The 12,631-nt window shown below is 35.4% G+C and overlaps 1 protein-coding gene across 3 annotated transcripts in view; it reads left to right on the top strand.

Moving 5' to 3' along the window:
* The window catches only part of RB1CC1 (RB1 inducible coiled-coil 1), a 77,653-nt gene that overhangs the window by 24,137 nt on the left and 40,885 nt on the right, over window positions 1-12,631 (top strand). For 2 of the 3 annotated variants that reach the window (XM_066992991.1, XM_066992990.1), the window contains exons 6-8: window positions 4,081-4,283; window positions 5,407-5,842; window positions 8,650-8,820. In XM_066992991.1, coding sequence (XP_066849092.1) covers window positions 4,081-4,283; window positions 5,407-5,842; window positions 8,650-8,820 — 810 coding nt within the window. Of the gene's footprint in view, window positions 1-103; window positions 159-4,080; window positions 4,284-5,406; window positions 5,843-8,649; window positions 8,821-12,631 lie in introns of all 3 variants that reach the window. The other variant, XM_048072422.2, reaches the window with a different exon arrangement.

Here is a 12,631-nt window from a genome sequence, read left to right as displayed (position 1 = left end):
TACTTTTTTGTTTAGGGTGACTCAAACCTGTAAGGAGTCCTTTAACAGAATTTCAGACACATGGCAATAGAGGACTTTGATGCCTTGTTTCCTTTTACCACAGGGTTGTAGAGAATGGAAAGAACCCTGCATTTCCTGAGAACTTTTGTTCTTTAGAGGTAAGTCCAAAAAAGCACTTAAGACAAATGGACCTTCCCATGATTTTTTCCCCATTTAGATGAGCAAAATTAGGGTGTTAGGATGCAAGTGTAAAGTCTTGAAATTAATGGGAAGCACTTTACCAGTTAATTCTTGTTTCAGATAAAATGTACTTTGTTGCTTCTACTGATTTTGGTTGCAACTTACTAAATTGAAATAATTATAATCAGAAGAATAACCTATGGTGAAGTCATGCTGATAGAATAAAATAATTCAAGTAAACATTCTGTTAAAACATCTAGATGGAGATAAAGAATCTTTCTGGTGAGCCTGTGGATTTTTGGACTAACTAAAAAGTCAAGATGCCTTTATTTCCTCTTCAACATAAATGGGCAAGTTGGGTTTGTCTAGTCTTGTAGTAGTACTTCTTGAGGTCCACATTCCAGTGGTATGGTGAAACTCAGTGTTCTAGGTATATCGGTATATTTGAGTAAAATGAATGTAGCTGTGCAAGTCATCCAGTTTTTAATTTTTATGTTCTGTGAACCATTGGTTGTCTGCAAATTACTCTGAAACTGATCTGTGGAAAAATCAATGACAAAAGCATACCTGTTGTTAGGCAGGCTTCATGTTCTGTGCTGGAGCTTTACTAGGAGTGTTACAACATGTTGAACTGCAGGCCTTTATTTATATGTCTGCGGTTTTAGATGTTACTTGTTTGGAAGGGAACTGCTTAATTCTTTTATTCATGCAGCAATACTGATTGTGTAAAATAGATTGGTGTTGATCTTCTAAAGTAGCTTGAGGATGCCTCCCCTTTAACATTGCTTATAGAAAAGGCAGGAAAAACAAGCCCAATCACTTGAAGCTACATTCAGTAGTGATGGAATGATAAGAAAGATGCACCTGTGCAGATTTTAATTGAACCACTTCTGAGCTACATATATCTTTTTGTCTCAGTATCTTATGTATGGTTGCTTTCAGAATGAGATTTTTTCTTTGTGTTCATGTCTTCTGTGTGTATGTACAACACTAAAGGGCTGTAGCTCATTTCACACTGAAGATGAAACTGGTTGAATAGTTACATGGCACTGGGGTGTATTTATATAGCAGTTTCTTTGGGTCTGCCTCTGTTACATGACAAATCTTGACAGTTACTAGAATGCCCTTCTGTTATGTGGTTTCTAAAAAGTATTAATTTGCCTCTATGGGAAATACTGTTCTTTACCCTTTCACTTTTCTGGGACACAAGTTTCTGACTCGGATAAGTTTGGGTAAATCATGGCAGGTCAGACTCCTAGGTAAAAAGTGTCAGTGCTGGTCATCTGTAGTATAACAAGCAATTTCAGCTGTAATGTTGTTTTCCTAGTAAAATTTGATAACTTGCAGTTTTTATTTTGAGTTTGAAAGTGTTGTGACAACCTTGACAGAATTAATGTCTTAAGTTGACAACACTTAAATTCTCCAGGGAGTATCAAAGATGACACACAAAACTTAATAGAACAAAACTAACTTTGCAGCTTCTGACTCCTATTTTGAACTCAGTAAATAGATCTAGCTTAAAAAAAAAAAAAAAGTGGCCTGAGTTGAGAGTATGTCTCAGGGCACAGCATCTGTTCTTATCAAGCCTAGTAGTTGATCTGTGCAATACTAAGTCAGTTTGTCCAAAGGAAAATAGAACTAAGTCCTCTATGCCCAGGTCTTTCAAAGAAACATTTTAGTTAGGTGGTGGGACAAATTCAGTCTTTATTTTCCTCAGTACACAGTGATGGTACTCACTTGAAGATACTGCTGCATAAAAAGACTTTGAGATCAGTTTAGATTTTGTAGATAGCTTAAATTGTTTTAGTCTTCAAACTAATGTGTGGTTTCCATATGCTGTCATTTATAGGATTCTTGCCAATAGGATGGGGGAAGGTTGACTTTGGGAAGGGAGTAGTGTTTGTGGGTTGAAAGCAGAATGCTCATTTACTTTCACAGGGCATACATTAGAACACAATGGAGATGTTTAGTTGCCTTTCAGCTTTATATTTTTGGTATATCTTTTAGTATACTTTAGGGTAAAAAAGTCTGTTCTGGTTTTCAGTATAATTGAGAAAGCAGCAGTTCTTTTTTTCATCTGCTGCAGAATTTGTTTGAGCAATTTGTATTCAAGAATGAATAATAAAAATTCTTCAAGTTGTCAGTATTGCATTAGTTTACATGTGTATTTTTAAGTTGTACAGAGGGACTGGATCTAGTATTAAGGTAATGACTTGAAGGTGTCAGAACAACCTGGATGCTGTCCAAGTTGTGTTGCTAGTTTTGACTTGGGAAGCGAGAGCTCATGATGCAAATAAAATAACTGTTCTTTTCAAAGTAGAAATTCTTCCTGTTGTGTGCCCAGAAGGTGAACAAAGTTCAGAAAACAAGACCAAGTTGCAAAGACGTACTAAAGGCAAACCAGTGCCTGTACTATGAAATGGTAGAAATTTGTAATAGCTTTTGATTTCCTTGGGTTTCACATATAAGTAGTTATATATTCATTGTTTGCATGCTGATAAGTTAGATACCAGTAATTTGAAAGACGATGGAATTTTGTGATGCTGCTGGAGACAATACTTGGACTTTTTTGTTGTTTTTGTTTGTTTGTTTTTAAAGGGAGTTTGTAACTTAGGCTTTGTCAAGATTAATTCTGAAATGTTCAGATAAGATGCTCTGCAGTTTTGTGATTTATTTTGGGAAGATAAGTGTTATTGTTTGAAAATTTTGTGTATGCATATGTGCTGTAAACCATGTGGTCAGAAGTGAATGTATTTTATAGTATGTTGAGGTTTTTACTGCTTTTTCACTGTAATTAAATAATGTAAACTTGTTTCTCCATGTATGCTTTTCTCACGTGCACTATAACAAAGGAAAGATATGCTTTGTTTAGTTCAATGCTATGAACAACATGCAAAAAGTTGTAGGATTTTTTTCCTTGGTGGGTAGGCAAACACTAAAACCAAACATCCAGGTATTCTGAGGAGACTATTTCTAATGTAGTATGTTATAAAGTGTTGAGCTGAAGGATTAAGTGTGACTTCTATATTATTTTCTCATTTGGGTGTTTGGGAAGTAGGCACCTTGGGGGTAGTAGGGGAGATGCAGTTTGTTAGTATACTTTAAATAGATTTTCTACTAATAGTTAAAATTTTGGAATTGAATAGAATAAGGCATTGCTATTAGTGCATTTCTAATAGGATTTGGTACTTGCCATATCTAGGTCTCTGTTTTATCTCTGCCATGCTGGGTGGTAATGAAATTTTCACCTTCTTATGGTGGTTAAATGTTTGTGTCATACGATTATTTAACAAAAAAACTGTTGATTTGCGTGCACCAAGTTTCAGGGTGTTTTAGAGTTTTGTATGCTCTCTGCACTGCTTCTCTGGTTTATTAATTGCTAGAAGACTTCAGTTAAGTATCTGCCCTCCTATTTACACTATGCATCTCTCCCTGCATCTGATGTACGTGTGTTTCTATCGATGGATACTGCAATTCTTTGTCTTACTCTGAGTTTCTGCTTGGCTCTTCAGTAGTTTTCTCTTTAATCTACCTTGTTTGCTAGCTCCTTCTGCTAGATTTGTACAAGCATTATTATTCACATGTGCACTGAATATTTTATATTAGCAGAATTCAGGTATATGAGTTTTTCTTTTGAACTGCAGCTTTTCATCTGCCTGTTTAGAAGAAAAATAATTCAGTAAATGCTCTATAATTTTTTCATCCTCTAACTGATTTTCTTAAGAGTAAAGGAAGTTATTTTTGGTTGAAGTTTTAAGAGATGTGCAGCTTTAGCTGTCACAGTTTAACACTTTTTATCTTAATATTTTCTAAGTGTCTCACTTTTCTATGGTAGCTATATAAAACATCACAAGTCTGGCTAAGAGAGTTTCATTTTTTTTGTTGGATTTTTTTTTCCAGGAAATGTATGAAGTTGCCAAGAAGCTTTGCTCATTCTGTGAAGGTCTTGTACATGATGAACATCTTCAGCATCAAGGCTGGGCTGCCATAATGGCCAACTTGGAAGATTGTACATACTCTTACCAAAAGCTACTTTTCAAGTTTGAAAATGTATATTCAAGCTATTTGCAGTCCATAGATGATATCAAGTTGAAACTTACACAGTAGGTTTGCAATTTAACTTCAGTCTCAATCTCCAGAGCTTATTTACATTTTTTGTGTTGTATATCTCTTGCTAGTTTTAATTAATCAGGCATGTATTTGATTTTTATGTCACTGAAAACATTCTTTCTCTTCTATGCTAGTTATTTTTTAATTGACTTTTTTTCATTGCATTCATCAGCACACAGAAACCTGTATTGAATTATCTGGAAGATTATGCTCACTAATGTGAACTGTTTAAGAGCTGGAGTCCTTCCAAATGTACACTAGAAACATCTAGATAATAAATTTAGACATTAAATAGTATTTTAAATACATATTTGCACTTCTGAATTATATACTTCTGAATACACTTACATATTAAGAATGATGATCTATGTTGCAAATTTGAAGCTACTTATAACACAGAATCTTGGTGTATATATACATCTTTGGGTGTGTGTGTGTATAAATGTATACTTACAGCCTTGCGAACTCTGGATGTTGCTTGAAGGAAAATATTTTTTTGACGTCTTTCTGGAGACGTTGTACTATTGTGGTATTTCTGTGAGTGAAGTGCCTAATCGAATTTCAGGTACTTAAAGAAATCAAGCAGAAATATGGTTTACCTTTTTTTAATAAAACAAAAAAAAAGTTGAACTTCATAGTTTTTACCAAATACGTAGAGAGCATTCAAGCTCTGCAAAAGTAGTCAGCCAGAGGGCACTCAATCTTTGCTAATAAGCATTGGTGTGTACCTATGCAGAATGCAAACATAAAAGTCCCAGTTGTGTGTTTAAAATATGGACGTGTCTCAGTTATCAAACTGCCATGTTTTTTCATGTTTTTGTCATTGCATTATGCCATATAATATTGACATATAAGCTTATTTGACATATAAGCTTACCCTGAAGTTTAGAAGAGTTTATATTCAGCAGTGGAAGAGAGCAAAAATTACTTTCTGTGCTCTCATGATGTTGTTACTGAACGCAGTGCTTTGAAAGGGTAATAACCAAATTCATTTTGAAGTCTGTTTCAGTTCTAAAACATACAAATGGCACTTTAATTATGAGTGGCTTGTGTCAAAGTTGTTATGCAATTGGCTTCTGGATACTGATGGCTTTTTTTTCACCCTTTTTAAAAAAGCTTGGGTTCTGCTGTTTCTATCATGGCCAAGATACCACTGCTGGAGTGCCTAACAAGACATAGTTACAGGGAGTGTTTAGGAAGACTGGATTCTTCAGCTGAGCATGGAGGGGCAGAAAGTGAAGAAACTGAGGATGGGAAATCTCCTGAACTGGTGCTTTATTCTGATGTATCTAAAATGAACAATAAATCAATGTTAGCATCATTTTGCAAGTCAGTTGAACATTCAGCTTTGGAAGGCACAAATCCTGAAAATGTAAAAGATGATAAGGAGTCTGGTCAAAATGCTACTGTCCAGGACAATGAAGCATCAGTAGAATTGAAAGATGATGATCAACCTTCATTCAATGTGTCTTTGTTAGACTGGATAAACGTTCAAGATAGACCTAACGATGTTGAATCGCTGGTCAGAAAATGTTTTGATTCTATGAGCAGGGTAAGTTAACAATTTTTTTTTCTCACTCAAATTATATTGAAAATTTGCTTTGGGATAGTTTTATTTTCCAGATGACGGTTCTTTAGAAGTGATTCAACTTTCTATAGCTTGTTGTTTCTTCAAATAACTTTCTGAAGGGAGATCAAAACAGAGTGGGGGTGGGGGAAATATTTTGTGAATGAGTTCTTGAGTTTTAAGAATTTGACCTCTGAGAAAATTTATAATTTCACAATGAATGTTCATTATCTTGGAGGTTTTGTTGTTGTTTTGGGGTTCTGCTGCCTTTTTTTTCCAAAAGTAGCTACTCCTCCTGGAAAGCCAATAATTTCTCTTATCAAAGCAGCTTCTGCTCTCAGTTGATTGTGTTTTTGTGCTTATAATGAAACTAAAATTTTCCTGGACCAAATTCACTGTTAGTCTGTGCTTAAAAATACTGAATATTTATTGAAAGACAGATCAAATTCATGTAGTTAATCATGATATTTCTTGATTCTTTATTAACTGGTACATGCTTATGTTCTTTGTAAATCACTGCTTTAGCCAATTAACGTTGTAACCTTTTACATTGAGATTTCCTTCTTTCTTGCTTGTGCCTTTTTCTGTAGCTTATATTTCTTATGTTGTGTAACCTTGTTTGCATATGTGTTGTTTTAATATAACTCAATGTACCTGGAACAAAGAAAATAATAATTTATATTCTCTTGGACACTTTATTCTAATTAAGGTAAGAATGGAAGACTCTCAATTATGTCTAAGCATAATCTGTTACAAGGCGTGTTACCATGTGATCAGTTTTGCTTTTTTTTTTCAATTCTGCATTAAAAGTAAGTGGAGAATTGGGCTTAATATTAAGGCCTGCCCAAGGTTTTGAGCTGTCTCAATTTTAGTAGTACAGAAAAGGCTGAGCGAATGACTGAGCTTTCCAAGTTGTGACAGTTTTACTTTCCTTTACCAAAACCAAGTACGTTCAGTGCTGTCTCTGAAAAACTTTGCCGAAGTCTGAGACAATCCTCTGTTTTGTTTCTTCGGTAATGCTACAAGGTGCTTTCTGATAGTTTTAAGCAAGTAACAAAGCCCTGTAGTTCAATTTGAGAGAGAATAAATTCATTTTGTTCATACTAGTTAAAGTTGTCCTGTATTATATCCCTATATCTATCAATATTTTGAGAGACAGGAATTAAAGAGTTGCTTCAAAATAAATGTAGTGATGCTGAAGAAAAAAACATTTTAGTTAGTTGTTGTACCTTTTTTAGATTAGCTTGAAGTCTTATTTACCAATGTCACATGTTTTGAGTAGGTTATATTGTAACTGTGTACTTTTCTGTCCTTGCTTTTCTTATCTAGTTGGTTTTTTGTGGGGGGGGTTGGGAAATGAAATTGCCCCTGCAATTTTTTTTCCTACCATAATTGACAGGTAGATACTCCATCTATTCTGGCTACCACCAGACCAACTATAAGTGATCAATTTTGATTTAGTTCTCACAAAAACTCAAAAGCTTCAATATGGTAGCTCCTAGGAAAACATTAATTTACTCTCTTCAATGTAGCACAGACAAAGGATTCAATCTTTGTTTGCCATTGATTTAGAATTAGAAAACAGAATTAGTGTGTAGCTGAAAAGGAAAATCAACCAAATAAGTATCTCACAACACAGTTGTCATCTCAAGTAAATATTAAGAGAACACTTCAATGTGAGAATACAAAAGTCAATCATTTTTTGTTACTGTTCTTCGCCATTCTTCCCCTGCCCTTTCCTTCTTGGAAATATGAACCATACAAATGGCTTATAATTGCAATTCTTATTTGAAACTCTGAATTCAGGTAAGACTTTCATTGAAGTGTAACGTGTCTGTATGAGATTTGTAACAGAATGAAAGTACTGCATAGGAAAGCTTTTATACAGTCAAATACTAGATTGGGGAAAATAGGTTTTTTATGTTAATATTGATACATGTAAGTGTATCTTTAGGAAGGTGTAAGTATTCTTTTTGGTGTGGGTTGATGTAAAACCTGCATATTAGTGGAAGAAGTCAGTGTTATGACAGCTTGTATGACTTTGTACTTGTATACTTTTCATTAGATTCTCACTTAATGCTTTTAGTTTGTTTTGCTGCTTCTTTAATGAAACTTGAAGGGTTACCCTTACTGTCTGTGGGTGTTGTAGCTTCTTAATGTTTCACAGTTTTTTTATTTTTTCCTGGATGATGGGTCACAAAGGAGTATGATGAAACAATTTTATTAACAATGTGTTATCAAAAATAATAGTGAAAAGTATTAGAAATATACTATTTTTCTGTAGCTTGTATACCAGTTACTAGTACTGATCTGCCTTATATATGACGCCATAAATTAAACACTTTCATTTAGTGGGAAAGTGCTAATGAGTCTTGCAGCTCTTTCCTACCACCCTCCCTATTGCACTTCCCACTGAGTCACATTTGTCGTTTGTTCTGATTATGGCTGTATAGACTCTGTTCTAGTGTACGCTCTGTCCATTAGCTTTAATTCTCACTGTCCCCTCTTTGTCCCTTCCCCTTGCAAGGACCTGATTTGTACGATGATCTGGTTGGAAAACTTAAAAGAAGCTGATGCGTTGATCAAAAATCCACAATCCTATTAATTCAGGATTCTGAAACAAATGAAAGATGTAGGCACGCCTTTGATTCAAAGAAAATACTTAGTGGAAATAGTACTAGAAATGACAGAATAGTGAAGGAAAAATATTAAGGTTATAAAAATTCATGTAGCTATTTCATGTTACCTTTGAATACATCAAGTGCTAATTTTTTCCGTTATTTTATTTCTAGCTCGATCCAAGGATCATTCAGCCCTTTTTGGCAGAATGTCGACAAACTATTGCCAAACTAGATAATCAGAACATGAAGGCTATTAAAGGCCTTGAGGATAGGCTCTATGCATTGGATCAGATGATAGCAAGTTGCAGCAGACTGGTGAATGAACAAAAAGAACTTGCTCAGGTAATACAAATGTATATTTGTGTGACGTTGGAAGATGGTAGACTTTTGATATGTGTATGCTGTTAAAGATTATAATGAAACAGTTGCATGTCTTAATGCAAGATAGTTTTCAATGTGTTACAGTAAAGCGCTATATTTATAATAATTGGACAGTTAAATATTATTTTTACGTTATGTTTTCAGTGCACAGCTGATTACCATATTCTTTTGAATACTTCAAAGTGTTCTTTCCTCTTTTGATCTGAAAAGAGGAGTTACCACTGTTGTATACTTCAGGAGTAAGAGAAAGTCTGTTCACCTTCAGGTTTCAGTCATGGAGGGATTTATTGTTATCCTTGTTGTCTAGAACTAGGGGAAAAAAAAATCAGAGCTTGATTGAGATACAGAATAAGAAAAAGACAGATTAATTTTTGTTTTTGAAGGCAAATACTTAGCCCTTGGTAACTGCCACTCTATAAAAGTACCTGAGAAGAGGTAATGTGCTTAATGGTTGATCACCAAGCTTGTAGTGAGGAGAAAATGTAGTGTGCCTGTCATTTGAAGTGGTAAGAAATTTGATTTAAAGCTTTTCTAAATATTAAAATACACAAACACACGAGCTGTACATTTTAAATAGTATAGTGCTGTAGTAAAGCTTCTTTATTAAATGCAGCTTCTGTGAAGAGCTTCAGTTAATTTTATACCCGATTGTCTTTTTGAAACTAGAAGTATATTAAGACCTGTATGCGATCATTACCTGATGTAATAGTTGTGTAGACTTTCACCATTGTGTCAGAATGGGGACCATAAGGAAACAAACGAGTTACTCATTTCTGCTTGGTGTGGTGTATCATTAGTGGGAATAATTGAGCAGCATTCTTCCCTATCTTGCTGGTCAGCTGGGTGGTTAGGGGCCCCTTTCAAGTCCTAGGGAAGAATTGGACTGGCAGTCATGTAGGACCCAGGTTTCCAGCTGCATCCTCTGGCTGGTGTGTAAAGGTGGGTGCTACTAGTTCTTCTGGCAGCATTACTTAAAAGTGGAGACTGTTCTCCAGTAATTTCAATGAGTAAGTCCAGGCATAAGTTTTTGTTAAATGTTTTTTAATGTTAAATGGTTTTTTTTGTATGTCTTGCATACATGTTTATGTTGTAGGCAGGTGCTAAATCCAAGAGAAATTTAGCATGATGGAGAAAGCTATTCTTACATCTCCCTACTTGGTTGCCCAGTGCTGTTGTGGTCTTAGCTGTGTTCTCCCTCTCCACTTGAATGAGGAATGTACCTCAAGTTTACCAATTCTACTTGAGTGACATGCCTAAAAGTCATGGAAAGTCAAGGAAAGATACTTGGTACCTTTTTTAAATACCTCTGTACATTTTGATTATGTGCCTTTTTGAAGATTTATCAGACTTCAGACTTTCAAATCTTCATCTTTGCCTTGTCTTTTTTTGTAAATCGGCTGTTCCTTTTGTATGTGTATCATAAAAGACACAAGTTTTTTGTTTTGTTTTAAGAATAGTGAGATGGAATCATAGAATGGTTTGGATTGGAAGGCACCTTGAATATCGTCTTATTCTGACCTCCCTACCGTGGACAAGGACGCCTTCCATTAGATCAGGTTTTCCAAAGCCACATCCAGCCTGAGCACTTCCAGGGTTCCACAGCCTCTATGGGCAACCAGTTTCAGTGCCTCACCACCCTCATCATGAAGAGTATGCCTTATCTTATACCCTAGATAGGACAACGTTTTTTTCTTCCGTAGTGAATTGAATGCTTGTGATTAAGTACTAAGTGTACTCCTAGATAGCTTTATTCCTTCGTTTTATATGGAAGCATTTCTGTATGTGCTGCATATATGATGGAAAAGCCTCAGGAAGCATTTTCTAATCAGATCTAGGAAGACATCGTACATCATTTTTCTTTTCATATGCTTGTATGATTTCATCTACTACATTTAATGTAGTTGTTTAGATACCGTTTGAAAAAACTAGATGCTTAATGTGAGATTAGAGCTACTATCATGTTAATCGAATGATAGTCTGCATAGAAATCTTAAAAAGGATAGCTATGTGCAATATTCAAAAATATAGGCAAAGACTTGGGTATTTTTAAAGGGAGTGCTTAAATTTTTTTGATAACTGTTGATATTTGGTGTTACTAGAAGAAAACTAACTTTTCCTTTATATCACATTTTTCAGCAGTGAACTATTTCTGTTCATAAAGAAATAGCAAGTGGATGTATTTTATGGAACAAGAGTAAGGAACATCTAAATGGTAATTCCAGCAGCAGTATATGTATTGGAAGCTGTATACTTGTCTTTCCCAGGCTGGAAAAAGCTTATGTTCCATCTAGAATGTGACTTGACTTTCTATTCCCACTTAAGTTCTGTTACTGAAATTCAGAACAAACTTAGCCCACAGAACAGTCATCTGCTGCTAGAAGGCCTCGTTGCTTAGATAATTTGTTTGTCCCTTGGACTGTCTTAAGAGTTATTTTGTCTCTGGTTAGCCTTTTCAATGAACTGACCCTTAAACAGCCTTTTACATGAAAAAATACTTTTTGATTTATGTACTTGAGTAGTTAATCTCCATCTGCTGGAGCAATGGAAAGCTGCTTTGTTAAATTCAAAAACTGTTTTTCTCTGTGGAAGCTAGGATTTGTAGCATAAGCATATATAACTATGGTCAGTAGGTGGCATTATGTAATAAGTGTACTCACATAGAAAATTTGGAGCCTCTTTAATCTTTCAGTATGATTCTGTCCAGTAGCTTGTCCTTTACAGCATTTTTTTGTATTTGATTTTTTTTCCAAATTTTCTCAATTAATAGTGTAGCTTTTTAAAACATTGTTACATCAAAATTCACTTCTACAAACTAGATTCATAGAAGTGTTAGTCTTCTGTTAGTTCTGTTAACCATAGCCAACACACAGATTTTCAGATGGCTTTCTTGTTTCTGGGATTGTTCTGCTTCTCATAAAGTTAATGAGAAAAGAACTTTAATTAAACGGGGAGTGTTATCCATATTGTCAGTGTCATATTTTGTGCTTTTATATCCCTTCCACTTATTGACATTAGGGAAATCTTATTTTGTTTTTTGGGGGGGGGGATTTATCATGCTTCTAGGTCTTCTCAGCTGTTAATTACCCCACTGACTGCCACCTTTCCCTGTTGACTATTTGAATTTAAGTCTAAAGTGTTAAATATTTTCTTTTTTTTTTTTGATTTAGAAATAGTCACTGCGAAAATCAACGAAAGCACTAGCGTACCTGTTTATTTTCAGGGCTCTTCTTAGTTTACCTGTGATGCTCATGTCAACCCTTCCCATTTCTCAGGGCTAAAAAGGCAAGGACTTGTTGGTACAATTGATTACTTTACGTCTTGGATTTCTCCAACATTTATTGTTTTCCTTGCTTTTTTTATTTTACTGTAGTTTTTCTTAACTAGCTGTTGTAGTTTAACCCCAGCAGGCAGCTCAGTGCCATACAGCTGCTTGCTCACTCTCCCCAGGTGGGATGGGGGAGAGAACCAGAAAGGTAAAAGTGTGAGAAATCATGAGTTGAGAAAGACAGTTTACTGGGTAAAGCAAAAGCCATGTGCACAGGCAGAGCCAAACCAGGAGTTCATTCACTGCTTCCCATTGGCAGGCAGGGGTTCAGCCCCTTCCAGGAGATTAAGGCTCATCACAATGGTTTCTTGGGAAGACGAACACCATCGCTCTGAACATCCCCCCCCTTCTCCTTCTTTACCCCAGTTTTTATTGCTGGGCATGACGCTCTGTGGTATGGGACATCCCTCTTGCCAGCCTGGGCCAGCTGCCCTGGCTGTGTCCCCT

Source organism: Anser cygnoides, chromosome 2 (assembly GCF_040182565.1).
Source record: "Anser cygnoides isolate HZ-2024a breed goose chromosome 2, Taihu_goose_T2T_genome, whole genome shotgun sequence".
NCBI classification, from domain to species: domain Eukaryota; kingdom Metazoa; phylum Chordata; class Aves; order Anseriformes; family Anatidae; genus Anser; species Anser cygnoides.
Note: the sequence above shows the minus strand (reverse complement) of the source record. Positions and strands in the feature narration are given on the sequence as shown.